The 18,275-nt window shown below is 64.1% G+C and overlaps 1 protein-coding gene across 41 annotated transcripts in view; it reads left to right on the top strand.

The window, feature by feature from the left end:
* Window positions 1-17,910, top strand: part of OBSCN (obscurin, cytoskeletal calmodulin and titin-interacting RhoGEF) — a 239,778-nt gene extending 221,868 nt beyond the window's left edge. For 37 of the 41 annotated variants that reach the window (XM_086407940.1, XM_086407931.1, XM_086407941.1 and 34 more), the window contains 26 exons: window positions 4,510-4,722; window positions 5,410-5,506; window positions 5,835-5,950; window positions 6,443-6,555; window positions 6,712-6,880; window positions 7,019-7,106; window positions 7,579-7,779; window positions 8,473-8,533; window positions 8,973-9,050; window positions 9,412-9,584; window positions 9,710-9,736; window positions 10,397-10,549; window positions 10,637-10,682; window positions 10,823-10,900; window positions 11,231-13,241; window positions 13,781-13,852; window positions 14,171-14,281; window positions 14,454-14,621; window positions 15,306-15,428; window positions 15,679-15,849; window positions 16,077-16,161; window positions 16,358-16,597; window positions 16,840-17,063; window positions 17,186-17,261; window positions 17,400-17,549; window positions 17,648-17,910. In XM_086407940.1, the coding sequence (XP_086264066.1) occupies window positions 4,510-4,722; window positions 5,410-5,506; window positions 5,835-5,950; window positions 6,443-6,555; window positions 6,712-6,880; window positions 7,019-7,106; window positions 7,579-7,779; window positions 8,473-8,533; window positions 8,973-9,050; window positions 9,412-9,584; window positions 9,710-9,736; window positions 10,397-10,549; window positions 10,637-10,682; window positions 10,823-10,900; window positions 11,231-13,241; window positions 13,781-13,852; window positions 14,171-14,281; window positions 14,454-14,621; window positions 15,306-15,428; window positions 15,679-15,849; window positions 16,077-16,161; window positions 16,358-16,597; window positions 16,840-17,063; window positions 17,186-17,261; window positions 17,400-17,549; window positions 17,648-17,825 (5,222 nt within the window). In that variant the 3' untranslated portion in view covers window positions 17,826-17,910. Of the gene's footprint in view, window positions 1-1,289; window positions 3,165-4,509; window positions 4,723-5,409; window positions 5,507-5,834; window positions 5,951-6,442; window positions 6,556-6,711; window positions 6,881-7,018; window positions 7,107-7,578; window positions 7,780-8,472; window positions 8,534-8,972; window positions 9,051-9,411; window positions 9,585-9,709; window positions 9,737-10,396; window positions 10,550-10,636; window positions 10,683-10,822; window positions 10,901-11,230; window positions 13,242-13,780; window positions 13,853-14,170; window positions 14,282-14,453; window positions 14,622-15,305; window positions 15,429-15,678; window positions 15,850-16,076; window positions 16,162-16,357; window positions 16,598-16,839; window positions 17,064-17,185; window positions 17,262-17,399; window positions 17,550-17,647 lie in introns of those variants that run through there. The other 4 variants (XM_086407955.1, XM_086407953.1, XM_086407952.1 and 1 more) reach the window with 2 other exon arrangements.
* Window positions 17,911-18,275: the final 365 nt, after the last annotated feature.

Below are 18,275 nucleotides of genomic sequence, written 5' to 3'. Positions count from 1 at the left end.
GAACAAGCCTTGCGCCACTGAGCCTTGTGTGAAGCAGGAAGGCAGGCCTGCGGCCCTGAACAGACCACGTCTCCATGCCTCGGCTTCCCCACCAGTTAAGGGGGCACAGCGTTTTCCCTGTACCAGGGGAGGGCCAGTGGAGGCAGGATCTGTCATCGCTGTGCACCCCGAGGTGTGGCCACACAGCTCTGTGCCCGTGCCCACGAGTAACGGCTCCCAGTTGGAGCTGTGGGTTAGCCAGAAGTAAAGCTGAACAAGAAAGACAGAGTCCTAGTCATTGCAGGCAGCTGGTAGCAGCACTGAGTTGTCACCACATGCATGCCAGATCCCTCTTCCTGAGCCCAAGAGGAAGAAATGCAGGTCTAGGGCCCAGGAGGGCTGTGTTCCTGGACGTGTTCCTGCTCCCTGCCTGTTACTCATTTCACCCTCAGTACCTGGCAGAGTTAGATGCTGGTTGGCGGAGGAGGGCCTGGGCTGACGGGGACTTCTGAATCTTGGCTCTGGGAAAGTCTCAAGCCCTTTTCCAAATCTGTCTGCACGTGTCTGCAAGGCCCCTGGCCAGAGCCCCATGCATACTCACTCACGTGCACGTGGACTTGAGTTCTCTCCCCTCATCCCCCTGCGGCCCCACCGGACCTCGTGGGCTGAGCTCACACCGCCCACGTCGGCAAGCCCATGCCCAGAGCCAGGAGTCTTTGCCAGGCCTCATATCCCAGACCCGGAGGCCCAAAGCACGGGCTGCACGTCCCAACTCTGGCGTCCCCCTGCTCCGCAGTCCCTGACTGGCGATCTCTGAGGCACCTACCCTCTGAGAAGCCACCCAAACCCCCACCACCCTCCTGCCATGATACAGAGCACAGAGCAAGCGTGAGACTGATGAGGAAGGCGATGTGGCTTGTCCCTCAGCTCTGTAAGGAGGGCTGGTGTCTCTAGAACGGGACAGCCACGCACAGGAAGGGAGACCGGCGCATACGTTACAGACCCGCTGAGTGACACTGCACGCGCCCCCCCCATGTGCCTCACCTCTCTCTCTGAGGTCTGCACACTGGGTCCCAAGTGTACACAGATGGCCAGATGGAACTCTGTGCTTCGGTGCTTTGGTTCTCTGGGTGGGCATCTGGGGCCTGGGCTCAGGCGCATGCGTAGGAGTTTGTCTATGCGGTTTTGCCACTTGCCTGCTTGGACACTAACCTGATCTCCCTTGCTGGCCCGCGAATGTGCTGACAGCAAGGGCACCGGGTGAGGCTGTGGGGCTCTGTGCCCATCTCCTCTCGGCCCTCTCCCCACAGAGAGGAGACCATTACCACTGTGGTGAAGAGCCCCCGTGGCCGACGCCAGTCCCCCAGCAAGTCTCCCTCCCGCTACGGTCACACCGCCAGCCTGCCCAGGCCAGGCCTGCTGGCCCCTGAGCTGCCACCCTCGCCAGAGGCCAGCAGACCCTCCAGGCCTGAGGCGGAGCCAGGCTGGCGGCCCGCCGTGCCCACTCTATTCGTGACGGAGCCTGAGACCCACCCAGCAGGCCCGCCGGAGGGCACTAGGCCCCCGCCCAAATGGGTGGAGGTTGAGGAGACCATTGAGGTCCGGGTGAAGAAGACCGGCTCAAAGGGTGCGTCTCTGGCCAGAGAGACGCCTGGCAGCTCTGAGCAGCTTCACTTCACGCTGCCTGGAAGGGTGTCTGGAAGAGACCCCAATACAAACAACTCCAACAACAAGCTGCTGACCCAGGAGCCCCCGGCCACGGTCACCGTTGGAGAGCCCCTAATCGTCTGCGTGGAAACGGGGCCAGAGAGCCCTGAGCCGTCCCCTCCCTGGGGTGCTGAAGAGGGAGCCCTGCTGGAGGAGGGGGAGAGAGATGCCTACGAGGTGGAGGAGCCGCTGGGTGCTGATGGTCTGCAGGGCCGTGATCCCAAGATCCTCACACACCACGGTCGTGCCCTCACCCTGGCCGACCTGGAGGATTACGTGCCCCGGGAAGGGGAGACCTTTGGCTGCAGTGGCCCCAGGCCGAGTGCCGCTGATGACCCGCCCTGCGAGATCTCGGTGCTGCAAAGAGAGATCAGCGAGCCCACCGTGGGCCAGCCCGTCCTGCTGAACGTGGGGCGCCCCCCAGACTCCCAGGCCCCCCCTGGCTGCTTCGGCCGCATGCCCAGGTCCCGGGAGGCATTTCCATCGGGGCCGCAGGGCCGGGGCCCCACGGGCGTCTCCTTCTGCTTTCGGGAGGCCCAGGCCGGAGGCGCCGCGACCCAGAAGCCTTCCTTCTGCTCTCAGGTTCAGCGCTCTGCGGACAGCGGCCAGAGCAGCTTCAAAACCGAGGTTTCAACCCAAACGGTCAGCTTTGGGACTGTGGGGGAGACTGTCACCCTACACATTCGCCCAGACAGGGACATGGACCCCAGCCCCTCCCAGGGCTGAGGCCAAGACCCTCAGGGACGGGATGGCTGGGGCTGAGATGAGAGACTCTTGGACCTGGGACCCCCTGACGAAGCTGCATGCTTGCACGGGGCAGCAGGAAGAGGAAAGCGGCGTTGGGACCCCGCCCGGCACCAGCATCAACTCACCACACAGCCACCTTGGGTTTTCAATCAGGAGAGTCCCAAAGCTGGCACGCCTCGGACACGGGTGCTCTGACCTCCCCTGGCTGTCCACCAGCTCAGGACTCCAGCCTGCCCTCCCGTTCCAAACCAGGCGATTCCTACCTCACAGGACTTGGTCGTCAGCTGAGGACGGTGCATGCATCCGTGATCTCAGAGGCTCCTCAAGCTGCTCTGAGAGCATGGGGCAGATTGAGTGGCAGGCTGCCACTCCAGGCTCGGGGCTGCAGACACAGGGAAGGTGCTTGGGCATCCTTCCTGCTCCATTCACCAGGCAGGGGCCGCACGGGCCTTGTGTGTGCCAGCTTAGGCCCCCATCCCAGTGTCCAGGCCTGGCCCAGCCCTGGCTCTCACCCAGGCTGGGGGTCCCAGGCTCCTGCTCAGCAGGGGCTCCCCCCCCCAAAACCACATCTTAGCCCTGAATACCTTTCTTGGCCTCCAGGAGGCCTGTGTGGGGCCCAGCTCTACAGGCCCTCCTAGGCCTTCTCAGCAGGGTGGACCAGGGTCTGTGCATGGGAAGCAGTCCCATCCGTCAACCCTGATGATGCTAATAAACCGGTTCCTTGCACTGCCTCTGCTTTTCTCATTTTTGCTTCTCCACCTGGTGGTTCCGGCATCTCAGGAGGGAGGGACCCTCCTGGCCCTGGAGACCAACAATGGACAGCCCAGGCCCCTTCCATTGGCAGCCGGGGTGGGCACCCAGCATCAGCCTGTGGGTGCTGGCCAGTCCCACGGATCCTGGGTGGAGGCGTGATGATTTGCCTGTCCAGCTTGCTCACACGTGGGCTCAGGGGCTGTCACAGCGTGGCTGCGGCGTCCACAGTAGTTGCCCCCAGTCTGCTGGGGGTCAAGCAGGTCATCCTGTGTCCTGTGAGCCTGAGTCCTTTGTCAGGACAGCCATGGGGGCATGATGGGTCGGGGTCCTGACAACCTCCTTGGAGTGGGGGCAGCGCAGGATGGTCGCCCCAGCGCCACAGACTGCAGACAGACAGCACCCTGCCCAGTGGCCTCTTCAGCCTGGGGGGCCCAAGAATACAGCAGATCACCAGGAGGGAGGCTCTGGAGCATGGGAGCGAGCTCCATAGAGGGGGCCTTTTTGGAAATGGAGCGGTGGGTGTCCCAGAGCAGCCACAGGGGGACTGGCAGTCAGGTGGAAGAGGAACTGAATTGGGGGCTGAGGGCAGGAAGCCAAGGGCCTGGAGGGTCGAAGGTTCCCTTGGGGAGTTGTGTCGGGGGCTGGGCAGGGACCAGGTGAGAGTGTGGTGGTCTGTGTTGGGCTGGGTGGGGAATGGGGGCTTCCCTGGGAGGCAGGAAGGCAGCCCACCCTGTGAAGGTCTCTCGGCTCCTGATCGGGCATCAGGCTGTGCTTAGCTTTCCTAGAACGTGGGGCTGGACCCTCCTGAGCCTGGGTGACCCAGTACCCTCAAATCCAGAGTGGGCTACAGAGCAAGGCGAGCCCCAGGATGATGGGATGGGACTGAGACCGAGGGGCCACCCAAAGTGGACGGTGGGGGTCCAGGCCCTGCTGTCCCCGTGGGAACTGACGTTCTCATGAGGGCATCTGGGAGACACCCTGGGGGTGGACCAGTCTAGCACTTGCTGGAGTGCCATCTCTGGCACAGACCCCTTCTTCTCTCAGGGGCCTCCACCTTTGGCGCTTCCTGAACCCAGCGGGTGGCTGGAGCGGGGAGGGGTGGAAAGGGTGGCCTCATCTGGGCAGTGTCCCACTCCCCTGAACCCAGCAGGTGGCAGGAGCAGGAGGGTGAGGAGGGTGGCCTCATCTGGGCAGTGTCCCCCTCCCCTGAACCCAGCGGGTGGCTGGAGCGGGAGGGTGGGCAGGGTGGCCTCATCTGGGCAGTGTCCCTCTCCCGGGCCCCGGCCCCCCTCACTCCTGTGCATCGACCTGCCTCTCCTACAGATGCTGCCGTCCCAGCCCCAGCTGCCCCAGGGCAGGAAAGCACGTCCATCCAGAGGACACAGACGTGCCCTGAGGCTCCAGGACCTTCCACAGGGGATCACAGCAGCCCCAGCCCCAGCCCTGGGGGGCTACCTGCACTCCAGGGGGCCAGCCCGGAGCCCCCAGCTGTGGAGGCTGGGGCCGCATCCAGTGAGGCCTGGCAGCAGGTTGAAGGCAAAGTACCCCTGCTTCCGGGACCCCTGTCCCCACCCATAACCGCCCCTCCTTTCTGACCCCACTTTGGTTACTTTGGGTGCCCATCCCACGGGGGTGAACTGGCAGAGCCTGAGACCCCTAACGTTCTGTTGGCTCTACATGTCGGGGGTCCTGGACAAGGCCTGCCCCTCGCTCAGCCTGTGGAACTAGTTGCCGGGATGGGCTCCGGGAGGTCCTTCCCACTCTTGGCATGTGGCCTCCTGTGGTCAGCCCTCAGCCGCCAGCTTGGAGTGCTCCTGGGGAGGTGGGGAGGAAGGGAGAGAGGAGAGAAAGGGTGTGGGAATGGGGAGACTAGGGAAGAGCAGGGAGAGGGATGGGGGGCAAGGAGGAGGAGGGGGGAACCAGGAGGAGGGGAAGGGGGGGGACGTGGAGGGAAAGGAGGATAGGAAGGGGCAGAAGTGAGCCGTGCCTGGGTGGACCAGACCCTGGGGGTGTGCTGCGGGGCCCTAGCCCCAGTCCGGGGGCAAGGTGCCCACACGCAGTTGGAGTGCTGAATCTGTGCTCGAGGACCCTGTGCACTCAGAGCCCCTGCTCTGTCTGTGCTCCTATCTGCTGGGCCTCAGGCTGATGCAGCGGCCTGTCCTGGGGAGTTGTCCCCAGCCCTGTCCTGGGCTCCGTCTCACCGGGCCCCTTGCCTCCCACCAGGCGAGCCTCCGAAGGCACCTCAGCCTCTCTCCCACGAGGGCCTCGAGCAGACAGCTCAGGCACGCACTGAGGTCCCGGAACGCACGGTGCCCATTCGGTAACCTCCCAAGCTGGCTGGGGGGTGAGGGGACGTCCTGGGGGCAGGCTGGGGCGTGGGAGAAGGAGAGCAAGGGGTGGGATCACAGCAGCCTGCACTCTCCTTACCAGCCCCACCCTTAAGCTCAGGGCAGGGGGAGGCCACCTGGGGCAAGGAAAGCGGGGGTGCTCCCTTCTTCACCTAGGACTGGGGCCTCGGGCTGTATGTCCCCTCCCAAAGAGTCTGCTGCAGCCCCCTGAGTAGGCAGGGAGCAAGAACCCAATCGCGGCCTCCCACACCCCAAGAGTGGAAGGGTGAGGCAGACAGCTAATTCCACTCCATGCCCCAGGATGGAGGGCGTTGCCTGGCCAGGAGCAGGTGAGCTCTGGGACGTCCACAGCCACGTGTTCACGGAGACCACACACAGGACATACGTGTACCAGACCAGCGACACGCCTGCTGCAAGTAGGTGGGGGCCTGGCAGGTCACACGTGTGCCTTCCATGCCCCAGGCTAAGGAGGGATTTCCAGGGCGGGGCCGGCACAGCCACCTGGCACACCCCAGCCTTACTGAGGCCAGGGCCCCGGCTGCCTCTCTCCCTGCGTGCCCTCAGAAGGCAGCAGTGACCAGGACGTCAGGGCCCTTTACCCCACGCAGAGTTGGCATGTTCTTGTGGCCTCAGAGAGCTGAGGCTGAAGCAGCAAAGACAGGGGGTGCATTTCTGGACCATCAGGGGTGGGATCCCTTCCCTTGGAGGCAGCTGGGCTCTTTCACCCTGGAGTATGTCTTAGGGCCTTCCTGCCCAGCTCGGGCAGCAAGACACACGTGGCGTTGCTGCCATTCCACCCAGGTCTGGGTGTCTGTGCATGGAGGCCAGGCATGAGAAGATTTCAGCGCAGAGTAGGCTGTGGCGAACACAGCCTGGCTTCTGCCCACCGGCTCCTTCCCCCACCCCAGGCCCCCCGTCCATGCAGGTCACCATCGAGGACGTGCAGGCCCAGAGGGGCGGTACGGCACAGTTCCAGGCTGTCATCGAGGGCAACCCACAGCCCACAGTGATCTGGTACAAGGTAGGGGCAGGCCTGGGTGAGGGCCTGCCTGCGGGAGGGGCAGTGTGTGGTGCCCCCGCTGGCCTGGGCACAGGGCTCACCGAAGGTCAGGCTGGGCCGTGGCACTGGGGTCCCCCAGGGTGTACTGATGGCCTCCCCACGCTCCCGTGTCTCCAGGACGGCACCCAGCTGGGAGCTGACCCCCGGCTCAGCCAGCAGCAGGAAGGGACCACCTACTCCCTGGTGCTTAGGGACGTGACCCAGCATGATGCGGGCGTCTACACCTGCCTGGCCCACAACCCTGGCGGCCAGGTGCTGTGCAAGGCAGAACTGCTGATCCACGGGGGTGAGTGGGGGACCCCTTCCATGCTGGTGTGGGGGTCCCCTGAGCTCTCACAGGTTCAGGCACAGGAAGCTGCTCCAGCAGATACTGTGAAGTTGGGGGACAGAGGCGCTGGGTGATTATCTTTACTCATTCTTACAGCTTCCCCTTCTCTGGCTACACGGGACAGTGAGCACAGCTCTAGGAGGAAACTGCACTCCTTTTATGAGGTCCTGGAGGAAATTGGAAGGTACCGCCTCCATCCCAGCCCCAGGAGCCTCCTCCGCTGGAGCCCCACCTCCTAAGACCCTCAGCCTCAGCCTCCCAGAGTTCCTATGTGCGAGTTTCCGACCAGGAGCCCCCAGCCCTCCCGCCCATTGCACCCCTACCATCCCCCGCTTAGAGCTCGCTGAACTCCCTCAACCCAGAGCCCTGCCCCCACCGAAGACCTGCTTCTCCAGCCCTCACCCTCTGGAGCCCCTGCCTCCTGCAAACCCCCATGTACAGAGTACCCGCTGCCCTTGCCAACTTGGCCTCCTCCAGTGCCCACTCCCGCAGCTCCTGCTCTCCTGGCACCTCTCCTCTCAGGAAACCGCCTCCCCCAGGAACCCCGCCCCCAAGCTCTGCCCCCCAGGGGCCCCGCCCCCAAGCTTCTGTCCCCCAGGAACCCCGCCCCCAAGCTTCTGCCTCCAGGGCCCCCAGCACGCTGTCCCCTCCCCCAGGGGTGTGTTCGGCTTCGTGAAGAGGGTGCAGCACAAGGGCAACCAGATGGCCTGTGCTGCCAAGTTCATTCCACTGCGGAGCAGGACGCGTGCCCAGGCTTATCGGGAGCGGGACATCCTAGCAGGCCTGAGCCACCCGCTGGTCACCGCACTGCTGGACCAGTTTGAGACGCGGAAGACCCTGATCCTCATCCTGGAGCTGTATCCCACCTCACTCTGAGGGTGTCAGGTGGTGGGGCGGGAGGTGGGGGGGAGTGCCCCCGGCAGACAGTGGTCTGCAGGGCTGGGTGGAGTCTGCGGTGCTGGTGGTCCCAGGCCCAACTGCCTGATGGGGGCAGCCCGTGCCGCTGGCATTGCGATGCTTCCGGACTATCTGCACGACCCCGGCCCCTCCACCCCTACGTACTGCCACTCCACATAGCTCCCAGCTCCCAGTCCCTTGGGTAAGGAATTTAGGCAGGGCTTCATCCAAAACTCTGTCTCCTCCTGCTCCCCCATTGGCCTCCAGCAGGAAACTTGGGCTTCTTACCTGACTTCGGCATGCCCCAGGCACTGATGCATCTTTGCATGCCAACACACACTCCAGGGAGGGGCACACGCCCCACCCGACCCATCCTGGGTCCTGTATGCCTACCACACCCCCACACCCACCCCCGTCAGCATCCCCTGCAGGAGTCGGGGTTGGGGGGGAAGGTGGCATGCCACTCCCACTCTGCTGCCTCCCACTGTCCTCCGTCCCTCTACTTGGGGGGCTTTGTCCCTCCCATCCTCCTCAACCGCAAGCACCAGCCTCCCCAGCATAGCCCCCACCCCCACCTGGAGATAAGACTGCCCCCAGGCGGCGCGAGGCTTCGAGGGTTCCAGAGCCTAGAGCTTTCCTTGACGGACTCCCAGGTGTTCGTCGGAAGAGCTGCTAGACCGCCTATTCAAGAAGAGTGTGGTGACCGAGGCCGAGGTGACTGCTGCCCGGCTGCCCACCCGGGCGCAGGGCTGCGCGTGGGCCTGGCCAGGCCTCCTGTCCCTCAGACTAGCTTCCCAACAGAGCACTCCCCCTCAGAGACCCTCACGGGCTGCTTCAGCTCCTGTCGGCTGGCCGGGTCTCCCTGCTTCTCCACCCCCGACGGCACTGACCGAGCCACCCAGCCCTTGCCTGCTCCCCTGGCCCCTTCCCGCTTTGCTCAAGCTGCTCCACACACCCAAACCCATCCACCTGGGTGCCCAGAGGAATCTCCCAGCTACAGGGCTCCCTGGGGCTTTGCATGGAACCTGTCCTGCAGGAGCCCCCCAACCCCCAGGCTCAGATCTGGAAGGAAGTGGAGGTCCTGTTGGTGGGAGCAGGCAGGGAGGTGAGGAGAGGGGTTCTGGAGGCTGGCTGAGCACCAGCTCTGCCGCAGGTCAAGATCTACATCCAGCAGCTGGTGGAGGGGCTGCAGTACCTGCACGGTCAAGGCATCCTTCACCTGGACATAAAGGTACGTGGCTCCCTGCTGCCCTGAGCCCAGGGAGGAGCTGCTGGAAGCCTGGGGCCTAGGGCTGAGGGCGAGAAGGCCCAACACTCCCAGTTCCCTCTGAGGACTTCCTCATCTCTGGGGACAGGGAGCTCACCGCCTTACAGCAGCCCCTTCACCTTCAGGTGGGGGGCAGCTGTGATGGAGCAGAAGCTATCCCCAGGGGCGCCGAAACCTGCTCCCGGGGCTGCCTATGGCCTCATGCTGGCCTCACCCTCCTGCGGGGGCAGCCCCTCAGAGACCCCTGAGTGTCTTCCCCAGGCCTGGGAGCCCTGGGGGTTCCTTCCTCAAGGTGTGCTCAGCCACTCCCGACTCTGCCTGACAGCCCCCCAACATCCTGATGGTGCATCCTGCTCGGGAAGACATTAAAATCTGTGATTTTGGCTTTGCCCAAAAAATCACCCCGGGAGAGCCACAGTACAGCAAGTACGGCTCCCCTGAGTTTGTGGCCCCCGAGATCATCGAACAGACCCCCGTGAACGAGGCTTCCGACATCTGGTGAGTGGGTGGGTGGGGGTGGGTGAGGGTAGGGGTTGGGGGGGGGTGGGCCTGCCCGCCCTCTGCCTCCTCCTTCTCATCGGACCAGGTCTGGAGAGACTCACGGCTGTGATTTTATTCTGCAGGGCCATGGGGGTCATCACCTACCTCAGGTGAGCAGACCCCTGCTCCTGTCAGCTCTCTCTTCCAAAACCAGCCCAGACCCCTCCTCAGCAGGCCAATGGGAAGCTGTTGAACCGCTGACTGTTCCTTAGCTCAGAGACGCAAGACCCAGGGGGCAGCTATGTTGGGAACATGCCGTCAGCCAGTTCTGATACGGGGTTTCTGCCAAGCACTGCTCACTCACACCCTGTCACAGAGGACCTCTGCTAGGTCATGGGGCAGAGCACGGAGCTCTTCCCCTAAAGGGTCCCAGCTGTTGCTGCCCTGAGGGCATCAGTGGTGTAGACTGAGCCTGGATTCACTCTGCAGGTGGACCCCTGATCGCTGTCTCAGGCTAAGTCCAGGTGCCCACTCAAGATGACGCTTGATCCCTTATCCCAGGCCAAGACTGGATCCTCACCCCAGCCTAAGACCAGATACCCACTCCAGGCTTAGCCTGGATCCCAGCTCCAAGCTAGATCTCTGAGCAAATCTGAGACGCATGCTGGGATTCTCAGGGCTGAAGGCGAGAGGTGTCAGGAGGCATCTCCAGTCAGGGCTGGGGGCCCCCAGTCACTACATCCCCATGAGACCCCTGTCCTGGCAACCTGCCTCCCATGGGCCCAGAAATTCAGGTCACAGCTGAAGGCTAGCCATGTCTCTGCTTCCAGCCTGACCTGTTCATCCCCATTTGCTGGAGAGAGTGACCGAGCAACCCTTCTGAATGTCCTGGAAGGGCGGGTGTCCTGGAGTAACCCCATGGCCACCCACCTCAGTGAGGACGCCCAGGACTTTATCAAGGCTGCTCTGCAGAAGGCCGTGGGGTGAGTATATACATCTGAGGTCCTGCGCCTGCCTCAGTGACCAGCTGACCTCTTGGCCTGACCTGGACCTTCCTCCCCCCGGCCCAGGGCTCGGCCCAGTGCTGCCAAGTGCCTCGCCCACCCCTGGTTCCGGGTAAGTAGGCTGAACATGGGCTGGCCTGGCTCAGAGGGAGGGAGAGTGAGGCCAAGAGGAGTGGGGGCCTGCCTGGGCTGCAGGGTGCCCCAGGGGCTCCCCCCACCCGCAACGTGGCTCTCTCACCTGGGCGCCCCCAGAAGTCTGTGCCCGCGGAGGAGGCCCACTTCATCAACACCAAGCAGCTGAAGTTCCTCCTGGCCCGCAGTCGCTGGCAGGTGGGCTGCACTGCCTCATGGAGGGGTGAGGGGCTGGCTGCAGAAGCAGCCGGAGGCCAGAGAGGGAAATGAGGCCCAGAGGGCTGGCTCTGTGTCCCTTCTGGGTCTGCAGAGCAAGGGAGTGGGGCCGGGCACCCTTCATTTCAAGTCTTTGCTCCTTGAGCCAGCGGGGTGAGGCGGGGCAGCATGCAACATTTCTGCCAAGGTGGGGACAAGATGACAGAACCCTGGGGACCATGTGTTTTAAGGCCCACTGTTTCCTGAGATCCCCTTTGGCCTGGGAAGGCAGCGGGTCCCCTGCTGACAGGCCCCCGTCCTCCACGCCCCCAGCGCTCCCTGATGAGCTACAAGTCCATCCTGGTGATGCGTTCCATCCCAGAGCTGCTCCAGGGCCCGCCCGACAGCCCATCCCTCGGGATTGCCCGGCATCTGCGTGGCGACGCCAGCGCCTCCTCCAGCAGCTCCTCCTCCTCCGACAACGAGTTGGCCCCGTTCGCCCGGGCCAAGTCGCTGCCATCCTCCCCGGTGACCCACTCCCCACTGCTGCACCCCCGGGGCTTCCTGAGGCCTTCGGCCAGCCTGCCTGAGGAGGCCGAGGCCTGTCCACCTGCTGCAGCCTCGGCTCTGCCTGCATCGCTGCAGGGCGAGGAGCCAGCAGCGGCCCTGGGTTGTGTGCCCCGGCAGAGCATCATCCGGAGCCTGTTCTACCAGCAGGTGGGCGAAGGCCCAGAGCTCGGGGGCCCGTCCACAGGGGGCAGGCGGCACCCTGCCCGCCGGCGGCACCTTCTCAAGGGTGGCTACTTCTCGGGCGTCCTGCCGGGACTTCGAGAGCCACTGCTGGAGCACCGGGCACTGGAGGAGGCGGCTGCCATGGAAGAGCAGTCTGCCCAGCAGGCCACAGCAGCCTCCTTGGAGACGGCCGTGCGGATGCCCAGAGCAAGCACCCAGGAGGCCTCTGGCTCCAGCCACTCCCGGGACCGTGACCCACCAAACACTGCCAGTTCCTCCACCAAGGCCTGCAGCAAGGGGCAGTGTCCCGCTCCGGCTCCCCTGAGTCCTCAGGATGCCCAAGGAGAGGGCACGCCTGGAGGAGGTGCACGTGCCAGGGAGAAGGAGCATCCAGAGGGGACCCCGCGGGGGCTGAGACTGCCCTCCGCCAGTAGTGATGGGTGCTCCATTCAGCCACAGGAGTCGTCCCAGGACCGCTGTGGAGGGCAGGCTGCCCCTTTCTCTAAGCCCCAGTGGGTGCCGGCCACCCAGGATACTGTCCCCCCTGCGTCCTTGGCACCACAACCTTCTGGCTCCTTCCCTTCAGGGCCCTGCACAGAGGCCCTCTTGTCATCCCCTAGCCCTTCCTTCCCAGGAAAGCCACAGGCGTGTCTGCCCCCTGCCCAAGCGAGCCCCCAGGTAGACTCTCAGAGCGGGCTGAAGGCCGTCCCTCTCACCAAGAGGCCTGGATCACCCAGACCCCCAGAGCCAGCCTCCCAGATGGGCACGGAGCCTAGCCCCTCCCTGGATGCTGAAGGCCTGGTCCAGGAGACAGAGGACCTGTCCCCGTCGTCACCCAGCCTACAGCGGCCTCAGGAGCAGGCGACCACACGGAAGTTCTCCCTGGGGTGCCGTGGGGGCTACGCAGGGGTGGCGGGCTACGGCACCTTTGCCTTTGGGGGGGACGCCGGTGGCATGCTGGGGCAGGGCCCCATGTGGGCCAAGATGACCTGGGCCGTCTCTCAGTCCTCGGAGGAGCAGGATGAGGCAGGGACCGAGAGCCCACCACCCCAGGCCAGCACAGCGCCTGCACCCGAGGGTGATGGAACCCTCCGGAGGGCCTCCCAGGAGCTGAGCTCGTGGGAAGACGTCGGTGGGGGCTCTCAGGTGTCGCTCGTACAGATCCAGGACCTGTCCAGGGACCCAGAAGCAGCAGACACCGTGTCCCTGGACATCTCAGAGGTGGATCCTGCCTACCTCAATCTGTCTGATCTGTATGACATCAAGTATCTCCCATTTGAGTTCATGATCTTTAGGAAGATCCCCAAGCCGGTGGAGCCAGAGCGTCCATCCTCCCCTGAGTCTGAGGCTGGGGAGGAGCTGGCAGAGCTCCCAGAGGCTGCGTGGCCCTGGCCAGCCAGCCTGGAGATCACAGAGGAGCCAGAGGACATGGAGGCCCTGCTCGGGAAAGCTGCCGGCGGCAGGAAGCGCAAGTGGTCACCCTCTTCGGGCAGTCTCTTCCACTTCCCTGGAAGGCACTCACTTCTGGAGGAGCCCACAGAGCTGGGGCTACGCCAGAGGGTGAAGGCCTCGGTAGCCCACATCTCCCGCCTCCTGAGGGGCAGGCCTGAAGGTTACTACCCCTACCCTACCCTGGAACTGGGCACATCCATGTTTCCCACTCTGCACTGTGGGGCTCCTTGGCCAAAAGGATAGCTCCAGAGCTCGCCTGGGTTATGCAGGAAGCCCCCCATCCTATACTCCTTCCCTGACCCGGTGCTGCCCACACCTCCCAGGACACGTTGGCTTGTTTCTGAGGTCACCTTTGCGGCCTCCAGTCCCTCCCCATGTGCATCTGAAGCCCCGCGGTAATGCAGCTGCAGTTACACCCCCACGGAGATAGGAACCGGCCCGGCCCTCCTTGATCCTGATCCCAGAGCCCTCAGCTGGCCCGGTGGCCCCTGAGCTGCTGGCCTAGCTGCCCGCAGTGGCTGACACATGGGGTAGGGAGGGGTGGTGCCCTCTGCCGTGGATTTAGCTCATCGCCAATAAGACTCCCTGGGACTGGGCTTTTCTGCCACATGGGGATCCCCAGAGCCTTCCCCTCATGCTCCCAGAGAAGCCAGGCCCCCAGAGTATGACCTCCCTCGCGTGGCCACTTCCTTACTGCAGGTCTGGAGAAGGAGAGTCCTCCCCGGAAGAAGGCAGGCCTTGCTTCCTTCCGCCTGAAGAGCAAGGACCGAGGTGGGTACACTGCCCAGAGGCGAGGCCCCCCAGTGCAGCCCAAGGGACCTGACTGTGGGGAAGGGGAACCCTGTCAAGACCAGTGCAGGGTGGCGAGGGGGAGCTCACATCCACAGGGGCTCAAGTACACACGGGGGGACTCTGGTGCCCCTGCAGTCAGGAGCCGGCAGTCCTGGAAGCCTTCCTGGAGGAGGCGCTGGTGTTGGAGATGAGCCGGGTGGGGATGGGGCTCATCTCCTGTGTCCCTGCAGTGGGGGTCGGGCCTTACTCTCAGGCCTAAGGCCACCTCTGAAGGCTCACGTCCCCTCCGTTTCCCAGCACCGTCGTTCCTAAGGGAGCTCTCGGATGAGACGGTGGTCCTGGGCCAGTCTGTGACTCTGGCCTGCCAGGTGGTGGCCCAGCCAGCTGCACAGGCCACCTGGAGTAAAGGTAAAGAGGTCTCCTGAGGCTGAGGGCCAGGGAGGCAGGGTACTCCTTCCGGGCATTCCTCTCACTGTATAGACGGAAACTGAGGCTCAAAGAGGGTGTGGGTCCTGGGCGTGACCCCTAGGCAGGGCACCTGCTGGGAGCTTATCTTGAGGCTCACTCTCTGCTGCTGCAGATGGGGCTCTTCTTGAGAGCAGCAGCCGCCTCCTCATCTCCTCTACGCTCAAGAACTTCCAGCTTTTGACCATCCTGGTGGTGACTGCTGAGGACCTCGGAGTGTACACGTGCAGTGTGAGCAATGCGCTGGGGACGGCGGCCACTACGGCCATCCTCCGGAAGGCAGGTGGGTCGGCCGTGAAGGGCCCAGGGAACATGAGGCTTAGCGCCCGGGCACCCACAGCCTGGCCCTACCAGGGTCTGGAGGCATTGGGAGGGGACGTGGGAGAGGGTGACACAGCTGGCCAGGCTCCCTCCCTGACCCCTCTTTGGGGGCTCTCCTCCTTGCATTCCCACAGTACCTCCCTGTCTCTCCAGTAGTGCAGGAGGTGGGGACTTCCCTTTATGTATCTCTATTACAGTCCAACCATGCTCTCAGAACACAGCACCAGGGTGTGTTTCTGGGAGACCCAAAGCAGAGGCTGCGAGCCTAGCTTTCAGACCTCTGACCTGATCCCCAGCCCCTACCTGCCCTGCACCACAGTCTGGCAAAGCAGAGGCCCCCCTGACTAGAGCCTAGGGTTGGTGGGGGGCTGTGAGCAGGGGCCATTCCATGGGGCTCCTGGGTGGGCACTAGTGGGAGGGGAGCCTGGTGGGGTTGGGCAGGGCAGACACCTCCCAAGGCCCCTCATAGGAGAGGCACTGGGCTCTTCCTACCAGTCAGCTTTGGAAAGGACCCCGAGAGAACTGGACCAGGGGCAGGTGGGCCTGATAGTAGGGTGAGGAGGATGAGGCAGGCTGGCTGGGGCTCAGAGCTTCCATGGAGAGGTCCTGCAGGCCCACCCCGGACTGCTGACCGTGGGCCCTGCAGAGCGCCCCTCTTCCTCGCCACGGCCGGACATTGGGGAGGTACATGCGGACGGGGTGCTGCTGGTCTGGAAGCCTGTGGAGTCATACGGCCCTGTGACGTACATTGTGCAGTGCAGCCTGGAAGGTATGGGGCCGCTCCCGAACCCGCCCCTCCTGGGGGAGGTGTGGGGCCGCTCCTGAATCCATAGCTCCTGGGGGAGGTGTGGGGCCGCTCCTGAACCCGCCCCTGCTGGGGGGTCCCAGAGTCGCTGTGGGTGGGGGCAGGGGGCTGGGGACGCGCCTGGCCGCTCTCTGCCCCTGTCGGGCCTCTCCACCCTGACAGGGAGTGGGCGGCCGTGGCTGGGCTGCCTCTCACTCGCTCCCATGTGGCCCAGGCGGCAGCTGGAGCACGCTGGCCTCGGACGTCTTTGACTGCTGCTACCTCACAGGAAAGCTTTCTCGGGGTGGGGCGTACACCTTCCGGACGGCCTGCGTCAGCAAGGCGGGCATGGGCCCCTACAGCAGCCCCTCGGAGCAGGTCCTCCTGGGAGGGCCCAGCCGCCTGGGTGAGCCCCTGGGCAGGCCTGTGTGGGAATGCACTTGCCACCTCCACCAGTCACACACTCACTTGAGGTGGTTCGTTCTGCCCACTAGGCCCCCCACCCACAACAGCCTGAGGAATGAGAGGGCAGAGTGTTGGGGGTTCAAAGAGGGCCTTCCTGTCAGGTTGGGAAGGGGTGATGGGAGAAGAGACTGGGGGAGATGGCGGTGCAGGGTTGCCCTCTTCCTACAGCCTCTGAAGAGGAGAGTGGTGCCACGGGGCCGGCCCGGCCCCTGCCCAGCATGCAGACCTTCGCCTTCCAGACGCAGATGAGAAGGTGCAGGGCCTCCACCCCGCTGGCTCTTCGCGCTCTCACCCCAGCCCCGTGCTTTCGCCCCTCTGATCACTTGTGTCCACATTGCCTCAGCGTCTGCCACCCTCTCCCCGACCTCCCTGCTGGGCTTGCTTCTCCAGACTTGGGGGGAGGGCGGGGTCTGGCCTGAGCCACCAGCCTGGCCTGCGCTCCTCCCCAGGGGCCGCTTCAGCGTGGTGCGGCAGTGCCGGGAGAAGGCCAGTGGGCGCATGCTGGCTGCCAAGATCGTGCCCTACCACCCCGCGGACAGGGCTGCTGTGCTGCGGGAGTACGAGGCCCTCAAGAGCCTGCGCCACCCACACCTGGCGCAGCTGCAGGCTGCCTACCTCAGCCCCAGGCACCTGGTCCTCATCTTGGAGCTGTGCTCCGGGCCTGAGCTTCTCCCCTGTCTGGCCGAGAGGTGAGGGCCACCCTGGCCTGGATTCCAGGCTCAGGACCTGGCTGGAGCACTGTGGTCTGCCTCCTCACCCACCTCCTTGCCCCGCCTCCGCCCGTCAGCCCACCAGAGTCACTCAGTAGATCTGGGACCTCCTTCCTAAGCCCACAGGGAAGGCTGGTGCTTCCTGATTGCCCTGGGGCTGGCTGTGGACAGAGCCTGGGTGCCCCTCCCCATGTGCCCCCTAACTGGCCCTCTGCCCCCAGGGCCTCCTACTCGGAATCAGAGGTGAAGGACTATCTGTGGCAGATACTAAGCGCCACCCAGTACCTGCATGCCCAGGGTATCCTGCATCTAGACCTCAGGTCGGAGAACATGATTGTCACAGAGTATAACCTGCTCAAGGTCATCGACTTCGGAAACGCCCAGAGTTTGGCCCAGGAGAGGGTCCTGCCCTCAGAGAGATTCAAGGACTACATGGAGACCATGGGTGCGCAGGGTGCAGACACCAGGCCTGATCTGGGGGAGGGGTGTGCCGGGAGCAAGCCCCAGTCCTGTCCCCCTGCCTCGTCTACCGCAAACAGTCCTGACCCCCACCTGTGCCGTCCCCAGCTCCGGAGCTCCTGGAGGGCCAGGGCGCTGTCGCGCAGACTGACATCTGGGCCATAGGCGTTACAGCCTTCATCATGTGAGTCTCCACGTGTGCTCTGCGGGGTGGGCGGGCAGGAAGGAAGGGCGGGCCTGGAGTCTGTTGATGGTGACCCCAGGTCTCTGTGACTCCCATCCATTGAGGGTAACATCAGTCACGTGACCACCACGCACACAGGTTGAGCGCTGAGTACCCAGTGAACGGTGAGGGAACACGAGACACGCAGAAGGGCCTGCGCAAGGGGCTCATCCAGCTGAGCCGCTGCTATGCCGGGCTGTCTGGGGGCGCTGTGGCCTTCCTCCGAAGCACACTGTGTGTGCACCCCTGGTAAGCAGCTCCACAGCTCTGCCTGGCCCATGCCCCTGTGCGCTAACCTGCCCGTCTCGGGGGGAGCGCGGTAAACGCTGCCCTTCCATGTGCTCCAGGGTCCGGCCGTGTGCATCCAGCTGCCTGCAGAGCCCGTGGCTGACGGAGGAGGGCCCAGCCAGCTCCCAGCCCGCGGCGGTGACCTTCCCGACCACTGGTCTGCGCGTCTTTGTGCGAGAGCGCGAAAAGAGGCGGGCACTGCTGTTCAAGAAACACAACCTGGCCCAAGTGCGCTGAACCCCTGGCCCTTCAGGGCCCAGCCTCCCGGTCTTTCAGGACTCCCTGCGTATGCACGCACACGTCAATAAAAAGCAGCACTCGATGAGGTGTCCTCTGTTTCATTGTTTTGTGTTGGGGAGAGGGTGAGGGCCCTGCCACCTTTCTGGTGTTTGGGGAGAGCAGGGCTGTCCTGGGCTATGTGCCTACAAAGGCAGCATTAGAACCAGAGCGCTCTGAGCCAGTGCGGTGTGCAGGCAGCTCCATACTCTCACGGGTGGGTGTGTTTTTTTTTCTGTGTCAGTGTTGCTTCAGACATGGACACACGCCCAGGTAATTTGCAGAGAAATGACTGTGGGCAGGTATCCAGGATTCCAGCTTGTTCCACCACAGCATCGTTCCTGGCAGTGTGGGGGTGAGGGGCTCAGGCTGGAGCAGGTGGATAGCAGATACTGCCCTCTTTTCTCAGCA

Source organism: Bos grunniens, chromosome 7, assembly GCF_055505025.1.
Source record: "Bos grunniens cultivar Pamir isolate PY7600 chromosome 7, Bosgru_T2T1.0, whole genome shotgun sequence".
In the NCBI taxonomy this organism is placed as follows: Eukaryota; Metazoa; Chordata; class Mammalia; order Artiodactyla; family Bovidae; genus Bos; species Bos grunniens.
The sequence above is the reverse complement of the archived record's forward strand: the minus strand, read 5'-3'. Positions and strand labels throughout refer to the sequence as shown.